Genomic DNA, 26,176 nt, shown 5'->3' with positions numbered 1-26,176 from the left:
CCATCTCTCTCTGTTCTTCTCCACCATCTCTCTCTCCCTTTTTCTCTGGATGTGGCCAAGCTGAACTGCTCTTGCATCTGGCAGCCTTTGCACACACACACACACACACACACACACACACACACACACACCGGACTGAAAGAGTGAGGTCACCCTCCTCCTAACCTCCCTCCTCTCCTCCACCCATCCATTCTTCTCTCTTTCCTGCCAAGCGATTTTCACAAACAGCAGCGCGGCCTCAGGACTTTCCCCTCCCAACCGCTCAACCAGCATACACACACAGGGACAGACAGGGAACTGAGAGAATGATCCAGAACAGGAAAGGAGAGAGACAGAAATAAAAAAAGAGCGAGTGATGATGAAAGAGGGAGCAGAATCAGCTCAACAAATCAAGTAAAAGCAGAGGAGAAAAGAGAAAAAGTAAGCAAGAGAGAAAATGCAGAAATGCAGGCATGCACATAGTCCCAAATCATGACTCTACCTCTCACCGCTCTCACCCCTGTCCATGGTGTGAGTGGGTGGGGTGGGGTGGGGTGGGGTGGTGTGGTGTGGTGTGGGGTGGGGTGGTTTGATGTGGTGTGGTGTTAGCTTCCTGCTGATGGTGAGAGATGGGGGCCAGCTCATAAAGATCCTCTTCCTGCATCTGAGTGATGCACTACTCGGCTGCTTCGGTCACTGGTGCTCCCCTCCTTCTCAATAAAATGCCTCATTTCACACTCACACACACGCCAACTCCACTTGAGCCCTCTAAACACCAAACATACACACTTCATCTCATGCACAGCACAGCACAGCACAGCACAGCACACAGAGTAGTCAGATTGCACACAATTAGTCGGGGCCCTTGCCAGGGGCCTCCACAGATGCAGTGGGGTTTCTGGGGGAAGGGTTGTGCACGGCAAGGTTCAGGGAACTTTCCAGTCGCCGCATCCCAGGTCTGAAATGGAAGACCTGACCTCAGCTCAGAGCGGGCATGGGGCAGTAAAATCAACAGACAACCCAGGGAGGTCTTTTCACAAGCCTTCAGGGACAACGGCATCCAAAACTGACAAGCAGAACTACAGCCCGTGGGCTTCAAGAAAAAAACACATGAGGTGGAGGTTTTTGATGTGTGTGTGTGTGTGTGTGTGTGTGTGTGTGTGTGTGTTTTCTAATCAGGCTGATGTTGTGCATGTTTGTCTGTCATCATCTTATCTATGTGAACAAATGCCATGTGCTGTTTGTTTGTGACTACGCCTGTTTGTACATGTGTGCTTGTGTGTGTTTGTGGTCGTGTGTATATGTGTGCATGTATATGCATGCGTGTGTATGTGCTGTTTGTTTGTGACTACGCCTGTTTGGACATGTGTGCTTGTGTGTGTTTGTGTTTGTGTGCGTGTGTGCATGTATATGCATGCGTGTGTATGCGTGTGTATGTGTGTGTATGCGTGTGCGTCAAAGTGCCGTGTGTGTGTGTGCTCAGGCCGCTTCCCCAAGACTCGTCCCTCTCCACCACGGAGCGGTTTCATCTGTCGCTTCGCTACACATCACACACAACACATCCACCTCAGAGCCAAACACACAGCCAGCTGGAGCTCCAAGAGCCACGGGGATGGAGGGAGCGAGAGAGAGAAGAAAAAGAAAGAAAGAGAAAGGTTCCGTGGTGGGGGGCTGAAGAGAGGAGGATTATGTGTCAGCAGCGTCTCTAAAGCAATAAAAAAACAAGTGTCTCCTCACAAGCTATTTAATCATTACACATTACACTTCACTGAGACGTTGTCTCCAAAACAAACCTCTGGAGAAACCTCTTTCAACATACTCTGGAGAAAGACAAGAGGAGAGTGTTGGGAGGAGACAGACAGACAGAATGACAGACAGACAGACAGACAGACAGAGACAGACAGAAAGACAAACAGACAAAGACAGATACACAGGGAGTAAACTGTTGATGAGGAAAGTTCCTCATATGAAGTAAAATCACAAAGGTCTTTTTTCAAACTTCACACAGCATTTGTTGTTAACTTGTTTGAATAGAAGCTGTATGAGTCGCAAACCACTGTGGCTAAAGGTGTGAATGAGCGAGCGAGCGAGCGTGCAAGAAAGACAGAAAGAGAGGAAGCAGTGGAGGCTGGTGTGTTTCCTATTCATAGGCCAGCGAGGAGGTGAGTAAAGCTCATAAGGGGAAATGTCTCTTCTCTCCTTAACAACACACACACACCAACACACACACACACACACAGACAGACACAGCAACACACACACAGACACAGAAACACACAAACACACAGACACAGCAACACACACACCAACACACACACACACACACACCCACCAAAACACACACACAGCAACACACACACACACACACACACACACACACCAAAGCCTAGTCCACACGTACCAAACTGATTTTTTTCCCCCTCCGTCTTCCCTGGAACCGTATCAAGAATATTTGCGTCCAAACGGATCCATCTCAACACGACTCAACACGTTACTTCATACCCCAGGCCTATAGGTGGCACTGTTTCTGTTACAGAAATTGACCAAAGCTTGCGCGCTGTAGGCTATACAAACGAAAATGGCTAGTACAAGGAAACCAGAATTGTTTGTGTGGACTGATAGTGAACTGTCAACTGTAGTCAACAGTAAAACTAATAAACTTCATTTTTACAGTTTGTGAATGGTGCAGTCCCATCCTTTATTTGGCTAACACAGGTAAATAATCTCCTTTACTTTCTTTGGTTGTAGGATAGTTCGCAATTCACATTAGTTTTGGATATGACCGCAAGTGCATACTCTACTAAACGCTAGGCCTACCCAAGTTCTAGGCTATTCCGTCGCCACATTTATAATATTGCTATAATACCTTCGTTAGTAACAGTCGATACTTTTGCCTGCATCAAATCGCGCATTTGCATTTAGTGCGTTACCATCGGCTTGAGTTCTAAGCGTCTTTGTATGCTCATATCTGACTAGACTATGAATGCATTTATTTATGTTGTAAGACATGTAAAATAAATGAATGACACCGGCACTATGCACAAATGAATTTAAACTTACACCGCACTTCCCTAATAACTTCTGACTAGTTCTCTCACGTCACTGACAGTAGCTAGAATGCATCAAAAAAACACCCGGGAAAAACACTGTTCAGTCCACCAAGTCATAAGCTCCATAAGCACCATTTGTGATATTTATCCTACTGAGTGTAATCGTAGGTAATGTCATGTATGAAATTGTTATGCAATACTATAAGGGTCAAGTCCAGGGCAGAGGTGTGGCGATGACATCATCAATACGCAAGTATGCGGTTTCGCCGTCCAAACAAACTCACAAAGGCTACGGTTTCAGATTTTTCCACCCTGGGACCAGGTTTCATAAAAGCGCGGTTTCGGGCAGTGCGTTTACAGGATTCGTTTGGACGATCGGCCAAGACGATGCAAAACCGGTGCGTTTAACCCAAAAAGCGTCTCCGTGTGGACGGGGCCCAACACACACACACCCACACCAACACACACACACACACACACACACAAACACACACCAACACACACACACACACCAAAACACACACACACACACACACACACACCAACACACACTGGGTTGGACAGCCTCAGAGATGTGCTTCTGTAGCAGTGCATTGAGCCAGATCTGGTCATGTGTGCAAACGCACACAGTGGCAATGTTGACAGAATGGTGGTCAAAAATGACACATCGCCACCCAAGGCGAACTTCACTGTTTCACACAACTCAGGCAGGCCTGACAAAAAAGGCGCTCTCTCTCTCACACACATGCACACACTCACTCACTTCAGTGACAGAAATGTTCCCAATTCCAAATAAATCACTGTATAATAATGTATTATTGTTCAGTGGTGCATACATAAATGAACACACTTCACTAAAAATAACTTCACCATTTCCCTGACAGGAACGGACAACAAAGACTTTCTTTAATGATTCCTTTAACACGCTTAGACAGGCAGGCACACACACACACACTTCGCTTCTTCACCAGTTTTCTTAAAGCCCTCGGAGAATCCCCAGATAACGGCTGATGTGAGGGTTGTCCTTTTAGACACTCTTCAACAGTTTCGCTGGGCTCAGCATCGCTGCGCTCCAACTAAGCTGGATTTTGCTCCCTCATACAGGACTGGCTTTAACACACTGAAGGCTCTACTCATTTTCCCTTGGGAGATATGACACACACACACACACACACACAAACAAACACAGCTTCTGTTTTACTGTCTTTCCTCTCTTCCTCCTTCCCCTTCTCACTCCCCCGCTTCCTCACACACACACACTCACACACATACACTCACAGTCATCCTGACTCCAGTCATTTTTAACGGTGCCTTGAGATGAGCTTCACATAGCGCTAATGAGCTCTCATTCCCCCCTCATTCTCCAACACACACAATCCTTTACTATCACACACACACACACACACACACACACACACACACACACACATACTCTGGTCGAGCTACACACATTAACACTCTGAAATGATTTGCTCCACAGTTTCATCACTGCTTTACTCACTCAAATCACGCACACAATCACACTGACACACACACACACACACACACACACACACACACACACACACACACAATATCTAAAAAGCACTTTCTAAATGGCATGCACACATTCTGCTTTAGTCACACACATGGGCTAACAGACACACATTTTAGACTTGAGAGCATTTTTTGCTGACCAAATATCTTCTGCTCATAGGTCCAGCCTCCCTGTTGGGCTCACTCAAACACACGCGCCTTCTCTCGCTCTACATCCCTGTCACACACTAGTGTGGGACTGTTTTCTTTCTTTCTTTCTCAGTGATTCATTCAGTCACACACACACACACACACACACACACAGACACAGACACAGACACAGACACAGACACAGACACAGACACAGACACACACACACACACACACACACACACACACACACACACACACACACACACACACACACACACACACACACACTAAAGATTTAGTAGAAGTCAGGTATTTCACATTCATGTCTTGTTGGTGCTTGTCCAAGTGCAGAGAGCTTGGCATATGCGCACGCACACAGTAAAAGAGAGACCTAAATTCAAACTCTTGTCCAGCCAGGTCCTAGTCCATTACAACCTCAAGTAAACAGACTTTGTTTCTATGGGTTAAACACACACATAATTACTGTCCAGAAATACCTTTGCCAGAGTCCCTCACCTGCAAACCTGTTTACCCTAGCAACACCTGTATGCCCTTCGCCCACACACACACACACACAAAGACACACACACCTCCTTCCTGTGTGTCTGTTCATTAACCAACAAACCAAAGCCCTCCGGAAGAAGCGTGACTGTCGTCTATTTAACCACCAGGGCCCTTCCATCCCCCAGCTCATTCAAATGAAACTTAACACATCACATATGGAGCGTTCCCCGTTCAGAAACCGTGTCGGACAACATCAGTGTTTCCATGCGGTTACATCATCGGGACGGGGCCGATGTTTCGTGAGCCGACTGGAGATTGTTGCCCCCTCTGGAGCGGCAACACTGCAGGAGGGAAGTGGGACAAGACCCTTCTCTGCGCAGCCAACCAGGGAAGAGAAGAGAGAGATGGGCAGCCAATCACTGGGGGCCAAGTCCTGTTACATAGCCAATTGATATAGACCAGGCAGTACGACGATACAAGGCCCTGGTTGACTGGCGTAGCTAATCAATGAGCTGCTAGATGACAACTTCCTGAGGGTGATTGGAAACATCCTCTCCACAGGTTTCAGTGGAACTTTTATTGTGCTGTTTTGTAGGTTCCACGTGGACTGGAGGGTTGGACGACATGAATGGACGACAGGCATTCAGACAGAGGAAGAGAGAGAAAGAGGGAGGGAGGGAGAGACCAGCGGAAGAGTGGAAGTCCCCTTTTGATCATGAGCCGAACTCCCTGGCACGCTGCTCTCATTATCCTCCAACACGCTCATGTGATTGTGTTTGGGGTTTTTCATAAAGTGCACTGCCCTCCCCCAAAGCCCTCTTTCTCTCTCTCCCTCCCTCCCTCTCCCGTTCTGCCTGTAAACAGCAGTCTGGCCTCTAGAAGTCTGACCTTGGGAGGGCAGTGGGTGGGATTCCGCCCTTTTGGCGGCTCTGAGGTGTACCGCTGGAATTCTCCGGAAGTTTTGGGCACTCTGTGCAAGCGTGTGTGTGTGTGTGTGTGTGTGTGTGTACACATCTGTGTACTACAGATGTCTAGCCATGATCCCTTTGGAAGACACCTCCGCCTTCACACCCATCCCATTCGTGTATTTGCAACGTCTTCGAGTGTGTGTGTGGCTATATGTGTGTGGTTTATATGTGTGTCTCTGTGTGTGTGTGTGTGTGTGTGTGTGTGTGTGTGTGTGTGTGTGTGTGTAGGAGGACGACAGGGGATTACATGACAAAAACTAGAGTTAATTAGTAACTGCACACCAGGGCTAAGGCTGAGACTGAATCATGTCTCAAAGCTGAGCTGCGCTGGGATGGTGCGCTGGGCTGCTCTACGCTGCAGCTTTATTCCTGGCCTCTGAGTGGGCGGAAAGAGAGCGCCCATAACTTTGCAAAGCCCCACTGCAACACGACGGAGAGGGGAGAACAAACAGACATGCCACAGTTTCCCCACTTAATAAGTCCGATTGACAGCATCTAGAGAGGCGAGACCACACCCGTACACAAACACAAACACACAAAACACAGAGGCAACATTGAGGCTGCTTAAAAAGAGAAGGCCAGTAAACACATGCCTGTGTGTCGCCGAATTGTTCTTACCACAAACAAAAAAAGGGGATGTGGTGTGGGGGTGTATGTGCTTTTCTGACTTCCAATTTAGTACGCTGTGACAGTGCATCAGAGCTAGTGTGTTCGTTTGTCTTTGGACCACAAGTATGGGTGTGTCTACAAGCAGAGTCTTTTACCTTTGGTAAAAAAATGGTCATACTTTCATATATTTGACCGTTTCCAATTCCTTCGCCCCAAGAGGTAATGCGTGCTGCAAGTAGGGGCTGCACAGTGTGGTCACTGCCACTGGTGAATGCTGAGATAGCCTGCCAAATGCTGGACATGAGAATGGATGGTTGTGAAGTGGTGTGTGTGTGGATGCTTGTGAAGTAGTGTGTGTCTGGATGGTTGTGAAGTGGTGTGTGTGTGGATAGTTGTGAAGTGGTGTGTGTGTGTGGATAGTTGTGAAGTGGTGTGTGTGTGTGGATTGTTGTGAAGTGGTGTGTGTGTGGATGGTTGTGAAGTGGTGTGTGTGGATAGTTGTGAAGTGGTGTGTGTGGATAGTTGTGAAGTGACGTGTGTGGTCAAGCAAACATATAGAGATTGTGCTGATTTACAGACAGCTGGTCCCTCTATTAATTCTGAATAATTATTTGTAATCATTATGGAGCAATTCAGTGAGTTGATCAGTTATATCATGACTGAGGATATTCTCTATGAACATTTAAGCTGCTTATATTATTTATTTATATATAATATATATATATTCTAGGCGATTTACAAAATCTAGCAATTGCATACAAATGTCTGGATGCTTCAGCTTTGATGCCACAATCATATGCCATAAGCATCTACTTATAAATATCCTATCTGCTTCTGGAGTGTGTAAAAAAACATCCATCCGTGCATGCATGACCAGTGTGTGTGTGTGTATGACAAGGCTGCAGTCAAACGAGTGATGTGCCAGAAATAGGTAACCCTGCGCAGTGAGCATGTCAGAGGAGCTACCTGTTGGCTGCAGCCTCAGCACTTCAGCAGGGCTAGGACACCCCGCTAAAAATAAAAAAAGGAGGGGGACAGAGGGGGAGAGGGAGAGAGAAAGAAAAAGAGAGCGCGCAGATGTTCCCTCCTCTTCTTCAGCCTCCTACACTTCCTCTATCTACCACACAGACTGGCACTATCAGGACAAGCTCTTTATCACACTTCTGACTATCTATTTGCCATCACAGCTGGCACCCAAGTGCGCGCGCACACGCACACGCACACACACACACACACACACACACACACACACACACACACACACACACACACACACACACACACCTCTTTTTCTTTTAGAACCAGGCTCATTTCAAAGCAAGCATGCATCAACATGCACATGATGGGAGATGGAGACGACCATGTCTATTGAGAACTGAAGTAACTAGCAGCTGTGTAGGATAGTTTGGCTTAGAGAGGTTTACACCTCCTTAGTGGCTCATCCACACTCTTTTCACTAATAGCTGTTGGCATGGCAGGTTGACAATAATCACCTGTTCACATGAGAAAGTGGTTTGGGTCTTTCAAACATTCCTCCAAATTATTAATATGCATGAATTGCTGAATATGAGGGCGAAGAAAAAACATGACAACAGAAAAAACATGACAAAAAACAGACAAGTCGACCTTTATAATAATCATCAATGATTAATGATAAAGCATGGCTCTAAGCACCCACAACTGGAGGAAGACAACTTCTTTACAATGTGAACAAAATAATCTTCCTTTGTTTTTTGGCGACAGCTAGTTTTCTTCTCAGCAACTCCCCCCCCAGGGTGGAAGATAATGTTTCTAATGGGACTATACTTCGATATGCAAACGCGCAGCAGCAAAAGCGTGTCGTATGTTACCCAATAATGTCAAGCAGTAGGGTGCCAAAAGGTTACTGTTCAAGTTTTTTCTCTAACTCTGAAGAATCATAGCGAATAAGAAGCGTTAGTTAACAAGTCAGAAAAGGGGGACAGGGTATGTTTATGACAGCGCAACCAACGCCCTAGTTCGAAATGGCTTGCGATAACCATTTATCTTTGAGGCGTAAGCCCTGGGCGATAGAGACGCCCTGGGCGTCTTTCAACCTGTGGACACCCTGGTTTTCATGTGGGATACAGCCTAACAAATAGATGTGTGAAATAGATGGGATGTGGTCGATAGCCTGAAAACATACTAGATGATAATTGCGATTTAACAGTAGCCTAAACTGGCTACTTTTTTTTTTTTTTTTTAAACAAGAACACTTTCCAATTTCCACCCACTGAAACACCTGAGCACCGCAAGCATTGGGCGAAGTATTATATTAGCCACCAGCTTCACAAAACTACTCTGCGGCACAGATGTTACATTACAATAACAGACGTTACATTTGTTAATAATACGCAGTCCAGGCGTTGCACGTCCACAGAACCTCAATCTGGTTGTAGGCTACAGAATTAGTGAAGTTACTTTTGATAATGGTTTGTGAAACCTAGTGTTAGACAACGACATTTAAACATAGCCTACTATCGGTAGATAGTATGTTTAAAGAACTAACTTAATATTGACATTAGACAATTGATGTTATTTGGCTAAATATTTCACTTTTATATTAAAAATAGAGTAGGAAAGTCTGGCGGTAACGTTACTAAAGTAGGAATGCATTCAACTTGTCAGCAAATAAAATAAAAGACCAACCTAACTACACATAACGTTAGCTCAAAACAGCTGAAAGGTGGTCAGTTAAATGGCACTACTCTAACCCCTACGAATAACTAGCTAGCATAACTTCAGGTTAGCAACACTTGGACATTATCAAAGAAACTAGGGCGAACGGACCACAAAACTCGTGATATTCACGCCAATGCAACTCAGTCATTCGAATGTTTTTTAATCTGCTAAAATCTTGACTACAGGCCTCAGTACGAACTATTCCCACGCTCGCTAACGTTGGGCTATTTCCTTCATGCGACGGGATAGCTGGACATCGCTATTCAAGCTCCGCGCTGACGCTGGTAAACGTTTCACTCACCTTATTTAATTAGCTGGCTGGCTAGGCATGCAGGCTAGCTCGCTAGCCATCTATCCAGCTAGACTGATGAAAAAGATCATAGACCTGTAAAAAATATGAACGCTCAGTTCTTCCGCTCACTCACCTAAATCATCCATCTTTTATGATTCAGTTCGGCGCAGGGAACCGGCCCGGTGTTTCCTTAGATGTGTTGTTTCTGGTACACCCAGGTTCTGCTGACCAAATCCCTGTGATCTTCACTGTATGCAGCACAGAAGTTTTCAAGTCACAGGAGCGCGCAGCGCAGGAGCCGTGTCGGGAACTCGCAGCTCGCCACCGCTCAGGTTGTGTGGCTCTGGAGCTGTGCTCTGGTTTGAGTTGTTTACGCAATCTCGGCAAAATACTGACATCTAGTGTTAGACTAAACTTGTGGCCGTTGTAATTCATGTACTTTTACAATGTGTGCCTATACTGTACCTCCCCCTCCAATACTTCTGAGAGCATTTTAAATGCATACAACTGAATTATGTAAGGTGTGGGGTATACAGTGTATTGCATAATGAACATGGTTGCCTATAGGCCTATGAGACCCCAGAATGGGTGAGCATATTTGGTTGCAGGCTCTTAAAATAGTCACTCACTACCAGGCATCTTGGGAGAGGCCTCAGCAATTTATGAGGTTGAAATGCAACAACTAAGTGGAGGATTAGATTAGGCTACACTTTTTTGTTTCACAAATTATCATCATGTGAAACCATTTTCAAAGCTAATTATCAAAACAAGACAAGAATATATAGTATTTTTTTTAGTTTAGGCCCACATTTTTTAGTTTAGGCCCAAATGTATGCATATTATCTCAGTCATGTGACCGGTGGTAAACTATTCAACAGTACACAGTTTGTCCATTTTTACTGAAGCCTTCTCCAGAGCAGGCAATGCCAGACATGAGACCAAAATACCAGGTTTCTATCTGTAGTCAGTGATGTTGTTGTTGTTGTTGATTATGTTTTTTAACAGGTGAACTCCCCATCCATAATTGCCCTCAATGAAGTTGTCAATACCCCAGTTTGTTTTAGTTTAATGATGCAAACTGTTGAGGGTCGTGTAACACATTCTTATGTAATAGTGCACCGTTGCAACATTATCAGAGCACTTAATGATGACATGACTCTTCAATGAATTACCCTACACCTTTGTAGCAAAAAGGCCAAAGAATTGCACAACCCTGTGTCTGAATGTTCAACTTGGTCTCTAGGCAAAAGTTTGTAAATAGCGCAGCTTATGCTAAAATAAAAAAGGTCTTTAACAGTGACAGGTCTAAGAGTAATGTACCGGTAACATAATCTATTATTAATTTTTAGTTGTGACCTTCAGTAACTTAATATTCTTCACTTGCGTTTTCACACCAGTCATCAGGTCGCAGTGTATCATATGCTTTATGGATCCAGGTCATATATTGACGCACTTTATTTTACGATGTCTCTAGGTGCTCGTGGGTATTTTAAACGGTATCATGTCTCCAGAAAACAATTTCAATTTCATTAGTTGTATGGCTTAGTGCTGGGTGAGTGCCTGGCTGCATGCATATTTGACTGTGTGGACTTGCAGGCCTAAGAGGTTAAGTGCCAGACAGACCACAAAGAGGATCCCAGAAAAGGTCAAACTTGTCCACAGTAACTGTTAAATTCTTTGCCTATCCGTGAAAATTTAAAGCATGTAACCACACTAGCACACACACACACACACACACACACACACACACACACACACACACACACACACACACACACACACACACAGTCACTTGTTGACAGAAAAACACAAGAGTCAGAGAGACAGTCTTTGCCTACAGCCCACACAAATAGATCAGAGTCTGTCTTGAAGAGTGAGGTTGAGCGAGTCAGGAATTCTTCAGGGGCCTTTGCACAGTCATTAGACAGCCAGGCTCCTGAGATATCCCATGTTGCCACAGCTGTAAACAGCCTCTTAACAGGGTGCTAAAGGCCCCTGCCATGTCAGGAGAACTGAGATACAGTACAGAGGCCATTACATTATGTCATCATATTACAGAAGCCCCTCTGTATGTGCATTTGTTTATCGCTCTCCCTCCCTCTCCTCTCTCTCTCTGTCTTTCTCTCTCTCTCCTTTACAATGTCTTTTCTCCATGTGTCTCTGTTTTCCTATCCCTATCCGTTTTTATTAGGGCTGTCAATCGATTAAAAAAAATAATCTAATTAATTACATACTCTGTGATTAATTAATCTAAATTAATCGCATATATACTTTTTGCTGTGAAAGTATTTAAAATATTTAAATTCAAATGAATCATTGAATAATCAGCATCAAATAATTGCCATAATAATCTATGATATGACCTAATATGCTGAGGAAATAAATTCAAATGTGCTTCGGGAAGAAGTTTTTTTTTTTCACATACAAGGCATTTCAGGCCACAGATATAACCTAGGGGCAGTGTTGGGAAGTAACTGAATACATGTATTCGGGATTACGTATTCAGAATACAAAATATGAGTAACTGTATTTAGTTACAGTTACATTTTCAATGAGTGGTATTCAGAATACAGTTACTTTGGCCATTTTAAGGGGTTACTTTTAGAATCCTTCTCATATGAATTTCTGGGCTTTTTGAACTGAAATTCTAATATTTCTGTGAGATGATCTTGTGCATTAACAAAATGTATAATGTTTCAGTTTATCCTATAAAGTTAAGTTGTGGGTTTTTTGCTGACATCGCCTGTGGGTCTTACAAACTGAAATAGCAGCTTGATTTCCCACTTGATAAAATGTAAAACAGCGCTTATGTAATCCAAGTATTTAGAATACGGTACTTAGATGGAGTAATGTAACGGAATACGTTACAAATTACATTTTAGGGCATGTATTCTGTATTCTGTAACTGATTACATTTTAAAAGTATTCTTCCCAACACTGCCTAGGGGACACAATGAAAATTAATTAACACTCCCCTCAATGTCAACACTTATTTCTTTGCATTGATGTGCGACTATAGAGTTGATGAACTCCGGTGATATGCAAATTCCTTGGTGCAGACATTGCAGAGGACTTTATTTTCAACACTTTATTTTTTATCAACACCATCAGGCCATTTTTTAAAAGTAAATGTTCCAGTCAATGATCCAGGCAGCACATTTTCTTCTTTCTCCTTCATTTTACAGTCTAATTTTTACTGACTAGAACGGCTCGGGGTCAAAGGTCATACGGAATCGATTAATCTGCACTAATTTTTTTAATCAGTTATTTTTTCTCAAATTAATTAATCGAAATTAATCAGTTATTTTGACAGCCCTAGTTTTTATATGTGTACCCAGTTATTGTGTAGGTGAGGATAGCTTTAACAAGTATGCAATGTCCATGACAAATATTCCTGTCTGACCTGTCAATCTATGTTCAATCTTGATGTACCATTCTACCATTGATTGAAAATATCATTGGAAATACTCATGTCATTGTCTTATTACTATTAAACTTTAGTTTACTTTCTGTTCTGTTTAAACATGAGCACTGCACACCTTCTCAAGGAGTTCCACCACTACCACCACCAGAGTTTGAGAAGCACAATAATTTATTTGTTTGAACAGTTGCAGGGTGGCACTGGCACAGTTGCAGTGGGCACAGATGTGTGAGGAGTGGGCAGAGGGCGGGCGTGTGAGAGGTGGCTGTTGGCGGACGAGACGAGGCGTTCAGGCGTGGCAGGTGGCGCAGGGAGAGAGCGAGGGGGTTTGCTTTTTTAAGTGGAGGCATGGAACGCCCCCTTCTGGTGCCACTGCATGTCGCGCACGCGGCGCACGGACTGGATCTGGGGGGCCTGGGCACCAAACTCGGAGTGCTCCTTGTACTCGCCCTTCTCAAATAGGTACTGGTAGCCACGGTAACCGGGGTACTGATAACCCACCCATCTGCATGGAAGGAAGAAGGAATGGCAGGTCAGCAACATTAGAAGTGGTTATCCCTGGCATCTAGACAATCTAGATTTATATATGTATATATTTTCTATAGGACCGCTGGAGTGACATAAATTGTCTGCTGGAACCAAATTCCTTTTATGTGTGAATATACTTGGCCATTAAAAGCTGATTCTGATTCTGATGAGATCCAGATCTTGCCTCTCAGGCCAAGAGAAATCAATGTAATGTTTTCTAAGTGAGTCAGCATGTCAGTGTGTTCAGTGGAGGCTCACATGCCACTGTGGACGCGCACTGATGACACCTTCTCCTGGTAGCCGTATGCGTGGAAACTGGGGACGTCATCATCAACAATTTCAATCTTCTTGCCGGCATAACCGGGACCTTCATACAGGACGATCTTATGGTCCTGGCTGTCCTGTGTCTCATACAAGCACATACGGAGCATGAAGTGTAAACAAACATGCAACATGAAAAAAAAGCAAATATAAAAAAGTCAGACAGCTGAGCAAACTCATCCGCTGGGAGGAGTACAGACAGCGGCACACATAGATAAACAGACAGACAAGCAGATGGTCAGGCAGGCAGACCACAGAGAGATAGAGGGAGGGAGAAAGAAAGAGTGAGATAAAAGAAGTCTAGAAGGAAAAGAGAAAAAGAAAACATGGGTGAGATGAATGTGGTTGTAAAGAGAGAAACAATGTATGTGTATGTGTGTATATTTGTATTTGTGTGTGTTTGAGAAAGAGAGATTGAGAGAGAGAGAGAGATCAAGAGAGGGAGAGAGAAAGAAAGAGAGATAGTAGGACAGGGAAAGAAATGGAAGGGAGTGTAGGGGTGAAAGAGAGACAGACAGATGGACACACAGACATGAAGTGGGCCTCTCTCACCACTTTGATGGGGCGGAAGGAGAAGAGGTTGTCGCTGCGTCTGCTGTTGGTCCAGCAGTCCCAGCGAGGGTACTCCCCCTTCTCAAAGATGTACTGCTCCCCTTTGCAGCCTGCCTGCTCATAGCCAACCCATCTGTGGAGAAGAGGGGAGGGGGCAGGTTGTTTGGGTAGCAGGGTGGACGGAATGGAGTTGGGTGGGTGTGGTGGGTTCAATGGTTTGGGCTTAATGAATCGAAAATGAATGTGACAGCTTCTTAATTATTAAAGACATGCACAGGCAGGGGGTAGTAGGAACATGCAAAGAGTGTAAATAACATTTTACACTTAAACCAGATTTCTAACCCCCAAACCCTAACCCTCTAATAATTGTTGACATGATGTTGTGTTTTAGTCTAAAACTAGCAAGCTAATTAGCTTACAGCCAACAGACTTGCCTTGTGAATGTTAATTTGCAATAGCACTGGTAAATAGATAGATAGATACTTTATTGATCCCTAGGGAAAATGGTGGCACTAACAGCAGTTGCCTGGCTTGGCAATTTATCTATTTTAAAGGCAATTTCTGAGAATCTGATCCAGAGTTTACAACTACAATGTAAATAGCCTGGACTTCTATTTTTACGTGACTGCTTGTCCACTCACGGGCCACAGTAGACCAGGATGGAGCCCACTCTTTCGACTCCTGCCTCTTGCAGGTTGGGGCACGGCCCGGTCAGCTCATGGCAACGGCCCTGGAAGTTCTCTTGCTCAAAGATGGCCAACTGGGAGACATCAGGGACAGAGAGGGAATGGAAAAAAACAAGAACATGAAAATGAGAGCACACATGACAAACGTTAGAGAGAAAGAAGGAAAGAGAGAGAGAGAGAGAGAGAGACAAGAGCGAGGCCCAGGACCAAGAGCAGGAAGATCAAGTATCAGTGGCCAAGAGGGTCGTCTGGACCATATTTACTCTCTCTATACTGTGTATACGATGAAAAGGATGTATTTGGACCAGGCTCAATAGGAACATATTGTTGTCAAAAATAGATAAATAAACACAATATATCTGAGCTCTGCATGGATCTTATTCATCATATAGGCCTTTAAATGCATTCCATTACACGTTTACAGTGCTTGAAAATGTAAACAAAGCCATAAGAACACCTGAACTGAAAAGTAAAGATACATAGATGGAATTGTGGTAAACATCTCTTCAGAAATCTATTAAAAATGCTGGTTGCTCTGGAAATATGCGAAGTCCTGACAACCAAAACATATTTAATCTATAGGAGTGTGTCTGTGCCGAAATATATGTGTTGTTTATGCATGCGTGTGTATGTCTGGATATGCAAACATGTGGAATGGTGGGCAGTGCACCTTGAATGCAGTAGGGCCCGGCTGCTGCTGCTTAGCCGCAGGGGTGGGGTGGTCAGTGGCCATGATGAACCGGGATGGAATGCGATGAAAAGGAAATGTCTGAATGAAAAAAAGAGAGTGGGCAGCATTCACTGAGAGAAATGCAGTTCACAGAAAAGAGTCGCTTCCGAGCTCCGCCAAAGCCACCATCTGTTCCCCATGATAAAAGTTCCCAGGGAATACCTTGGCGGGTCCCAATGCAAAACATTCCCCACATTTCATAGCCAATGGAAACTGTTTTAACTGTTTAATCGAAACGGCAATAGAAATTCAAATGCTGACATGAAAAAAAAAAAACTACCTGTTTAATCATTACTTATGTAATGGTAGACCTGACTTTAATCATTACGTGTGGATAGCAATCAGGGTAATACAGGGAAAAACAGTATCACTCTACACAGAGAGACAAACTGGCAGAGGCCACCATACAAAAAGTGACACAAAGTGTCACAAAATGACAGAAAAATAAATAAACAAACATAAACAATCAAAGAAGCCAAACAAAACAACAAACAAACAAACAAACAAACAAACAAATCACTGAGGCGAAATGTGCACCCTTACCAGTCCCTGCCTGTGCCAGTGGTTTGAAGTGGCACTGTGGGGTGCAATATATACGGGCAGCACAGGGGTGGATGTGGTGCCAGTGCTGCTCTCTCTGTGCCCAGAGTGCTGTGTTGATAAGCCATGGATAGGCTGTTTGGCAGGGGCTGGGGGGTCACAGCTTTCTCTACGGTCCTCACTCCACCACCCCACCCCACCCTGAAACCGTTACAACCACCACTCCACACCACAGCACAGCACCCCCATCCAAACCTGCCCCCTCCTCCCGCTTTCTTTCTCTCTCTTTCTCTTTCTCTCCCTCTCTCTCTATCTCTGTGCGCCAACCCTGGCCAGCCAGAGGTATTTCATTAGTTGTCAGTTTTTTAGGCTGCCACGCTTTGTTCTGCTTTCACATGACTCAGCTCCGCCCGTGCCAAGAGAGTGCTGCTCACAAAGAGTGAGGAAAGTGGGGAGAGCGAGGGAGAAAAATGTGTGTGTGAGAGAGAGAGAGAGGAGGAGGAGGGGGTGGTGATAGACATGATGATGATGAAGATGATGAGGATTTTGGCGATGAGGATGATGAAAAAGATCAACTAAACAGGTGAGCAATTATGGTTGGATGGATGGTCATGGAGAGAGAGAGAGAGAGAGAGAAGAGAGAGAGAGAGAGAGAGAGAGAGAGGTATATACAGAGTTAGAAATGTAAGATATTTGATAGGAGTGAAGAGGAAGACTGAAAGAGAGAGGTAAAATCAGATGCTGAGGATGTCATTATGATGATGTGGAGGAGGAGGTTAGAAAATACATTTAATGGAAGAACATGTAAGATTGAATGTTGGGAACGAGCGAGAAATATGTATACACAGTAGGAAATGGAAAGTGCTCGGTAGAAATATAGAACTTTATAGAACTTTCCTCACTCTTTGTGTATTCTATAGAAATATAGAGGCAGAGGGTATTCATGTCTTATTAAATCATAAATGAAGTGCCTGATAGAGGTAAGGGGGAAATATGAGAAGAGAAGAAGTCACTGCAGTATATAGAGGACTGAACAGAGAGAGACCTGAAAAGGAAAAGGACTGTGATGTATCATCCTCACTGAAAAATTAAGCCAAACATGAGAGCTCTTGGCTGGATTTAGAGTGTGTGATTAAATGAAACATGGATTTTAATTCTCAGGTGAAGTGATGAGAACACTTTCCCCTCAGCCTAGGATAATTTGATTCCAGTGATAACTTGCAACAACAACAAATATCAGATTACATTTTTGAGATCATAGTTTTATTCTGATTCCTCACACACCACACCACCAAGGGCTAGAACAGCTAGAATTACATGTTATAAATATATATGAGAAATATCCATCACTTTCTAAACATATTGAGAAAGCATTTTAAAAAATAAACAAATAAACAAACTCTAATTCCTTTGCTGTTCAGTTTGATGTTGTTGAATGATTGCATCCTGACAGCAAACTCAAGGGAAATCACATCAAGTTACGTGCCCTCACCATGAATCAAACCACATCTGGTCACCACATTCTCCTAGCTGTTGTTCGTTTAAGTCGGTTAGGTCATACATGAAGTGAGCGTGTACATTGCACAGGGCCCATTTGATCAACCCGGAGCACTCACCTAATTAAACGACTCCGGTGGCAAAGTAACCTTCTGGAGCCCTTCTGTGGGCCTGTCATGACGTAGACCCTCAGCGTCTCTGAGGGTTCACATATCTGCAGGCCTTTGATCAGGGATAATTGCCTGGATGTTTTGATCAGAAGAAACTTGTCATTGAATAATGTCACCCACATGTGACTTCATTAAGTAATGTGTTAGTTTGCGTGTAAGGAATTCACTGTTTTGGAGCAGAAGTATTGACTTTGAGTGGAAATGTTGTTGGCTAAGATGTTCATCATTCAGAGACCATGTGTTCTCCTGAAGAACATACTATTGTAATGATTTACAAGCTTGATCGCAAAACAGTTCCATTGTCATTACCAACATTGTTTGGCAATACACTGATATTGACATTTACTGTGTGTTTATGTTTATGTTTGGTTTTTAGCAGATACTTTTATCCAAAGCTAATAACAATGACATCAATAAACATGATATTAAAATTAAAATGAACAGTTTGCAGTCATATGGCCTAAATAAAAAAAACTATTAAAGGGGAACTATGCAGGTATTTTAGCTTAATTTACCTTATTAACTGAACAGCTTCAAAGTCACTGGAATAGTTATATGACTTTTTAGGGTTGAATGGTGGCCGCCTCACTTCCCCCTAGTGCCTGTGAGTGGAAAAACCACCCTTGCAACTTTGGGCCGGCAGGCCGATGGCCTCAGAGAAAGAAAGTCTCGCAGCCATATCTCGCAGCCTTGCGATGTAACAAATTGCTTCACTACACACATACACGCCAGGCACCGGCTAGAACAAGGTAGCGATGGAGTTTCTCAGACATTCGTCATGGCAGAGCCAACAAAAAGAAGCAGAAAGCGAGTGAACCGAGGAACAGGGAAAGAGGAAAATTGAGGGGTGTCGTAAATATACGAAATTCCGAAAATAGACACTCTAACACACCTTATGTGCGATTTTGGGAACTCTATCATGAATAGAACTGAAATAGATGATGATCGAAAACTCATGAAAATGCACAATCTGGACATTTTATCTGGACATTTTATCATAACTCGGCTTTTGATGGTTGCCGCTTTGGGTCGAATCAGTGACGCATGCACGAAGGTCAAAACCAGGCCATTTATTTTTGTGAGTTTATCACTAGGTGGCAGTCTTGCCACTCTTTGGCAGTCTGAGCCAAAGCTTCCGAAAACAGCGCAGCATTCAAAGTGTTAATAGACTAAATAGAATTAACAGCATAATAACAATAACCGTATAAACTGTGACTCTGTAAGGACAATTAATTAGTGAGTCAGTAAGAAAGTAAGTAAGTCTTTATTTATATAGTGCTTTTTCTAATTATTTAGAAACAGGGGGGTGAAACTGACTTGCCAGGGCCCCAGGGGTGGAGGGCCCCTTAAGAAGGTTGGAATAAAGTGGTTGGTTTTAGTTTTTGGTGCCCTTAATGTGAATGACTAATTAAGTTACATACAAAAATAGTGGAAGGAATCTCTATGAGGTCACTCAACAAAAGGCGCAAAATGTTTTAGTTCACCCAATGCAGATATTCAAATTAAGTGACAGCAAATTATGCAGCGCCAAATTTAGTAACACAGCAACAGTCATGTTTTCCTCCAAGAAAAGTCAAAACTGCTAACTACTTTCTAACCAAAAATAAAGGTTTAGCCTCTTGAGTCATAGTGTCACTGGCATTATAATCATGTCCATGGACCATGCTAAACAGCCTGAATATCCAGCAATATTTAAGCAAGAAATGAACAGATAGGCTACTGACCATTAAAAGAGAGCAAAGTACATTTTCAAATTATGTCTTGGTAACGCCTGTAATTGGAGGCAAAAACGTAATATAGGCTACAATTTAGAAAAGGGGTTCTCACATTTGGTACCAAGGACCTCTTGTGTGGGAAAACATTTTCTGAGGACCCCCTCATAATCATAACAATCAAGCATGCTTATTACAGTTCGTATACTTGGTATACATATGCTTATTACAGTTCGTATACTTGGTATACATATGCTTATTACAGTTCATATACTTGGTATACATATGCTTGTATACATATGCTTATTACAGTTTGTATACTTGGTATACATATGCTTATTACAGTTTGTATACTTGGATACCATTTTTACCACTCTGAAGTTGTGGCCAGGTTCACTATCCTGTGTTTCTGGCAGGTATGTAACTTGGTCTTTTGTAAACTTTTAGTTTCACTGTCGATGTGGGCTGACTCAAACATTTCTCCACATTCATCAGCTTGTTGCTGGCAAATAAGCCAAGCTAAGCAGCAGTAAGTGACCTCAAGTTCATCGTCACCTGAGTGAAGTGATTGAAGAGATTTTACATGATTTTATTAGCCTGACGTAGTCAATTCTATTCAGAATGTGAAATTTCCCAACCTCAAATTTTGTAGGCAGGGTTAAATTCGGACTTGCTTCCAGGCTGATTTGTCATTATCATATCAAGTGGGAGCAATAATTTGTTTGTTTTATTGGTGCAAAGGGTCATCATCTGGATCATCACATCTGGATCATCACATCAGATGTGCATATTTTTATGAGCACAACTTTATCATTCCAAGCTAATTATTTCTTGGATTCCTTGGCTATAGGTTGCTGACCCCCAGGGTTCCATGGACCCCACTTTGAGAACCACTGGACTACAAGCAGGGAGGCCAGCAGGGAGACTAATAGTGCACTGCAATAGTGCAGTTTAGAAAGAACCATGGCCTGAGCATACAAGATATTGTGTGATATATTGTGTTAGATAAGGTCAGCATATGCTTAAAGAATTAGCTTCAACTATAAACAATACAACTGGCTACACCAGATGCAGGAGTGCTGCGGTCATTAAAAAAAATTAGACTAGTCTTCTAAAATTATTTTTATGTGAACAGAAGGCGTCAGTTGCGTCAGTTGCCTGGTGTAGCCTGTCTGTCAGAGATCCGCTTCCCAACTCTCCTTCTTCATATGAGCAAGTCGACTGCTTATGCTCCTTCTCTGACTGCATCCTTTTGATCTCTCCAAGGCCCTGTCTGAGCAGCGCTGGTGCTCCCTGCCGTCTTTTCTTGCTGCCTCAGCTCCTCATGCCGAGCTTCCTGTCAGACTCCTGGTTAAAAAGCTGAACGTATGGAGCGAAGCCCCATATAAACATTACTGTGGTTAAAAGGGCCTGCGTCAGCCTGTCTCCAGAGCCATTAAAGCCCATTAACCTGCGATACACGGACGATTTCCTCCTCAGGCATAAACGCCACTTGATGAATGAGCCACAGGTACTGCTATGAGAGACCCTCAGCCCCATCTGTACGTGCCAATTAGAGCAGGACGCAGGATGAAAATGTGTGTCATTTCTTGGATAAATGTAGGCTATAGATGTGATGATGAATTAATTTAGGTTGAGGTGATTAAAGTGATTAAATGACTCGCTAATTAACCTGGCATTGAGTGTTGGAACTGTGATATTTTCTGTTTAGGTGATGCATTGTGACTCTGTTCCTGTCATTGAGTGCACATGTATCTAGACTCTCTCACTCCACCCATTTCTGATAAATCTAATTTAATCTCTGTAGATTAAGTTTGAAATGTACCTTTGACCAGTCTTAAATTAATCTCTGTTAAACTCTCTTGATTATCACTAAGCCTCTATCTAGTAGTGAAACCCATACTAATCTGAATAATTCTGAATAAACTCACAGCTAAATCCCGAAAGCAATCACTTGTAACCTAACCAGTGAAAATCAGGAGCAGTCCACACCAGTATTACTGATCAAACCAAATGCGGGCCAAAGCCTTTATTGTTTATTCCAGTCGAAGACACTCGGGGAAGGCGGTCACTTCCGGGTTCGCCGCTTCTTGGTGGCCCTCTGAGAGGGGTGGAGGCCTGGCGGAGGGTCAGAGGAAGGGGTGGGGGTGTCGGCGCTGGGGGTGGTCCCGAGGCTGGGGGGGCTCGCTGCCCTCCTTCAGCTGGTGCCGGCCGCAGCGGGAGGGGCGGGGGGAGGAGGCACGGGGTTGGGGGTGGGCTCCGGGGCAGTGAAGCAGCCGCGCTTGTGCCACTGCATGTCACGCACACGCCGGACGGACTGAACCTGAGGCACGGCCGCCCCCCAGTCGTTCCAGTGCTTGTAGTCGCCGTGCTCGAACACGTACTGGCGCCCTCTGTAGCCTGGGTACATGTAGCCCACCCACCTAGACAGAGATCAGAGGAGAGAGAATGTTTAAGCACCATGTCAGATAAATATACTGTGGTCAAATCTCCCTCAGAATGTCTAGACACGGGAATGTACTGTACATCCTACATGCTTATTGTTTCAATCAAAACTTAATCATACCCTACTTTAGTTCATACAGATGGTAGTGAAATGATCCAAATTACATTAATCAAGCCATTGTTTAAAACGGTCCTGGAGCCATTATGGGGGAACTGGCACACCCTGACTGTATCTGTATAACTGAATAACTTGTGTGGGCCCCTTACGTTCCATTCAGGGCTTTGACGCTGGCCACACGATCCTGGAAGCCATGGGCCCAGAGGCTGGGGACATCATCATCCATGATCTCCATCTTCCTTCCAGCAAAGCCTCCATTCTCAAATAGGTGGAGCTTGTGATCCGCACTATCCTGTAACAAACAGGGAGTAGATCACCTTAATTCTGGGGTCCTTAGTTCTGTAAGAAAATAATAAGCGTGGTTTGTGTGTGTGTGTGTGTGTGTGTGTGTGTGTGTGAGTGTGTAACTAGACTTTTCTGTTTTTGCATGTGTAGTTTGTTGGCATGTGAAAACGCTGTGTTGGTAAATTTTAGGCCTGAACAAGCACTGTCAGACACACACGGTCAGTTCTAGGCCTGCACTCTTGTTTACAACCCAAAACCCTCCTGATGTTCTGCGTGAATAACATGGGCCAGTTTCCCAGATGGGCATTAGCCGTTATCCGTGCATAAACCTGTCTTTCAATGGCTACTCTCTGTGGACTGATCCCCCCCATTTAGAAAAAAAGGCCTGACAAATGACGAGCGATGTGTAATTGATTTAGGCAGTGATCCTCGGTCAGTTGGTGATGAGGTCAGTTGGTTACAGGCGGGCAGCAGCACTGACCACACGGAGAGGCCTCAGGGACAGCAGACAGTAGCTGCTCTGGCTGTTGGTCCAGGAGCTCCAGCGGGGGTACTCGCCCTTCTCCAGAACGTACTGCTCCCCGGCAAAGCCCATACGCTCATACGCCACCCACCTGGGCAGAGAGTGACCAAACACACACACACACACACACACACACACACACACACACAGGGTTAGAAGAGAGTCAGAGAAAGAGAGAGAGAGTGACAGAGATAAACACAGAGAGAGAAGGATATAGAAAAAAAACAGAGAAAGAGATAGTAAGAAAGACAGAGAGAGAGAAGGACAGAGAAGCACAGAGAGAGATAAACATTGAGAGAGAGGGGATGGAGACAATAAAGGTGCTTTTTAAAAGGAAAACTGAGAAAATTCAGAAGTGAGGTGAGTCTACTCACGGTCCAGATTCTACAATGGCCGAGCCAACTCTCTCCAGCTTCTCGCCAGCATCCTTGCACTCTGCAGAGAACTCTGCCTTCTTCCCTCGGAAATTCTCGAACTCGAACAGCACCACCTAGAGGCCAGGGACAAACAGCCATGTGGAAGTCCATTCAAGATAGAAAGAAAACATGAACTAATTCATGCAGGAGGAGGAGATGGCGATTTGCCGGTTTGCGTGTTAGTGTGAGGTGGTACCTTGTAGGTAGCTCCAGCCCCTCCCTGACTTTTCCCAGCAGCCAGCTGTTCTGGGGCGCCTTGCTGCTCCGACATCCTACCTCAAGAAGAACAATAACAACGGAATAACACATTAATCAGTAAACAACAACAGAAACAACAACAAAGCAACACACATGAAACAGTAAACAAAAATGACTACAAAGCGACACACATAAAATGGCGAACAACAAGAAAGTGACCTGCAGGTGCAGGACCTGCAAAGGCTGAGGGAATCATATTCTCAGTAGACAGGTCTGTGTTAAAACAGAGACTTTGAGGAGAGAGATGCTTCAAAAGCTCTCTGTGAACAGGAGTGAGAGATGCAAAGGAATGCAGGAAAGGAAGTAAAGAATGATAAAAGGGAGGGATTTGGGATGAAGCAAGAGGGAGTGAGAGATCTTGAGGTCCTGAGGTGAAGCTGACAGAAAATCTATAAATACACTGACATTTTTCCATCGGTTTACTGGAAAGCAACCCAGAGAGCAACTTTACTCTGAAAAACAAAAAATGTCACCGCAATATCGGAAAATAAAGATCTGAACTGTACCACAGCATTAAGGCCTCAGTGAAAAAATTATTACAGAGAAAAGAGCAAAAATATCCATCAGTATTAATTTGTTTGCCGACTGTCAAGTATTTCTCTCTGGAATGCTCCTCAAAAAAACACCATGCTCTGAAGCTGTCTAACATTCTCAACCTTGACCTGTTGTCTTTGACTTGATTCTTCCTCTCAAAAGTGGTTTCAAGAACACAAGAACTTGAATTCTTTCCTTGCCACACTGTTGCAAAACAACTCATCCAAGCACATCCTCAGCATGTTCTTACCTGTAGCACTTGAAATAGCAACGCCTGAGTCTTTACACACTAGCCTTTTGAAGAAATCTCTGGCTCGACATGGCCGAAAAGGTATCGACTAGTGGACAAGCCAACTAGTGCTCCCTTTACTAAGCAAAAGTAGCTACACAGTGCAGACGGTGCATAAGAAAGCTGTGCGGAGGGAGACCAGGACGGGGGGACATGGAGGAGGGAAAGGGGACGGAGGAAGGGAGCGAGGAAAGGGGGTAAGAGGGAAGCGAGGGAGGCACAGCCTGGCGCCAGAGGAGCAGAGGATGGAGTCTTTTTCACCGTTACCTGGTTAGCCTGTAACTTCAGTGCGCCGCACGTAACAACACTCTCACTCTCTTTCGCACTCTCGCCCACTCTCTCTCTCACTTCGGTGTGGGTGTGTGTGGGTGTGTGTTGTTTGGGGGGTGTGTGAGCGGGGCGTGTGTGGCGAGCATACACCAGGGGGCCAGGGGGGGTTTTTATGGTTTATTTCTGTCCAGAGCAGCAGAAAAGTGCTGGGTGGGTGAGGCTGTTGATGCAGCAAGTCTGTCGCTTGCATTGTGTCCGTCACACTGACTCTCAATAGCGGCTGGGGTTGGCACAGGCTGCCCCGCGCCACCCGGCTGCCCTGCCGCCAGCACTCCCACAGCGGGCACAGGCAGGGTGCGAGCCAAGAGGATTCAGAGAGATCAGACCCACTCAGCACAAACCTGCACACCAGCCCTCTCTCTCCCGCGCTCTCTCTCTCACTCTACCTCACTCGCTGGCACTCTCTCTCTCTGGGCTTCTGGCCACACCCATCCAGTGGAGAGTTCTGTCCAGCATCTGTGTGTCTGTCCAGGTGCTTCTCTCACCCCCTCCCTCCGGTCAGGTTTAGGTCTGTTATGTTTTCTCTTTCTATCCCTTTCTTCTTGCACTCTAGCTCCAGATCCCCATTTCCCCCATGCCACACTTCCATGTTGTCATTTTTTTTTAATTAAATCTGTCCCCAATGACCTTGAGAATTTTTTTACCAAATTCAGAAGGACCCGAGATCCATTTGACAAATTTCAGTGTATCAGTTGACTGATACTTGGCACTGAGTACAAATTAGAATGAGTTCCATTACAGGTAATAGTATGACCTTGAAGTACATGTCAAGGTTGTTAAGTTTATATCTAGATAGATAGATACTTTATTGATCCCCAGGGGAAATTCAAGAATATCTGGGCAGTTGGATGGAAGGTGTGAGTGTATAAATAATCTATTTATACCATGGAAGTCAGGTACATATAATCCAGGGAATGCTAGAAGGAGATGGGCCTCTGTCTGAGTCTGTGTCCAGTCTTAAGGCTCTTTAAACCTCTGATCTCAAATAAAGTGACTCGCCTCTTTGAGGAAGTGTCTCTCCAAAGGAAAATAACCTGAAGTCGCTAGAGGG

The 26,176-nt window shown here is 44.3% G+C and overlaps 3 protein-coding genes across 4 annotated transcripts in view; all 3 read right to left on the bottom strand.

Annotated features, from left to right (window-relative positions):
• The window catches only part of pxna (paxillin a), a 44,259-nt gene extending 34,245 nt beyond the window's left edge, over positions 1-10,014 (bottom strand). The window contains exon 1 of the mRNA XM_076284860.1: positions 9,904-10,014. Within this exon, the coding sequence (XP_076140975.1) occupies positions 9,904-9,916 (13 nt within the window). The 5' untranslated portion in view covers positions 9,917-10,014. The remainder of the gene's footprint in view (positions 1-9,903) is intronic.
• A 3,432-nt stretch (positions 10,015-13,446) lies between these two features.
• Positions 13,447-16,014, bottom strand: LOC143122588 (beta-crystallin B2-like). Its single transcript, XM_076283384.1, has 5 exons — positions 15,949-16,014; positions 15,234-15,352; positions 14,593-14,725; positions 13,978-14,120; positions 13,447-13,696 (listed from the first exon to the last, which is right to left on the bottom strand). The coding sequence occupies exons 1-5, from the start codon at positions 16,009-16,011 to the stop codon at positions 13,528-13,530; spliced, it is 627 nt and encodes a 208-aa protein (XP_076139499.1). The 5' UTR covers positions 16,012-16,014; the 3' UTR covers positions 13,447-13,527.
• Positions 16,015-22,124: 6,110 nt separating this feature from the next.
• Positions 22,125-25,128, bottom strand: crybb3 (crystallin, beta B3). Of its 2 annotated transcripts, none has more exons than XM_076283383.1 (6): positions 25,063-25,128; positions 23,911-23,990; positions 23,673-23,788; positions 23,257-23,389; positions 22,640-22,782; positions 22,125-22,350 (listed from the first exon to the last, which is right to left on the bottom strand). In XM_076283383.1, exons 2-6 carry the CDS (start codon positions 23,983-23,985, stop codon positions 22,125-22,127), a joined length of 693 nt encoding a protein of 230 aa, XP_076139498.1. In that variant the 5' UTR covers positions 23,986-23,990; positions 25,063-25,128. The 2 variants fall into 2 exon arrangements, with proteins under 2 accessions (XP_076139498.1, XP_076139497.1); XM_076283382.1 differs by lacking the exon at positions 25,063-25,128 and adding an exon at positions 24,757-24,818.
• Positions 25,129-26,176: the final 1,048 nt, after the last annotated feature.

Source organism: Alosa pseudoharengus, unplaced genomic scaffold (assembly GCF_046254945.1).
Source record: "Alosa pseudoharengus isolate Yale_2024_CS ecotype anadromous, Long Island Sound unplaced genomic scaffold, YU_APseudo_1.1 YU_APseudo_1.1_scf_14, whole genome shotgun sequence".
In the NCBI taxonomy this organism is placed as follows: Eukaryota; Metazoa; Chordata; class Actinopteri; order Clupeiformes; family Clupeidae; genus Alosa; species Alosa pseudoharengus.
The sequence above is the reverse complement of the archived record's forward strand: the minus strand, read 5'-3'. Positions and strand labels throughout refer to the sequence as shown.

Bases quoted from the DNA above. Each gene is read 5' to 3' on its own strand.
- LOC143122588 (XM_076283384.1), bottom strand. From the start codon at position 16,011: ATGGCCACTGACCACCCCACCCCTGCGGCTAAGCAGCAGCAGCCGGGC. The intron at 14,121-14,592 runs GTGAGAGAGGCC...TATGAGACACAG, and splicing joins CCTTCCGCCCCATCAAAGTG to GACAGCCAGGACCATAAGAT. The intron at 13,697-13,977 runs GTGAGCCTCCAC...CCTTCCATGCAG, and splicing joins GTGCGCGTCCACAGTGGCAT to ATGGGTGGGTTATCAGTACC.
- crybb3 (XM_076283383.1), bottom strand. From the start codon at position 23,985: ATGTCGGAGCAGCAAGGCGCCCCAGAACAGCTGGCTGCTGGGAAAAGT. The intron at 23,390-23,672 runs GTGAGTAGACTC...CTCTCTGCCCAG, and splicing joins GCCATTGTAGAATCTGGACC to GTGGGTGGCGTATGAGCGTA. The intron at 22,351-22,639 runs GTAAGGGGCCCA...ATCTCTGTCTAG, and splicing joins GTCAAAGCCCTGAATGGAAC to GTGGGTGGGCTACATGTACC.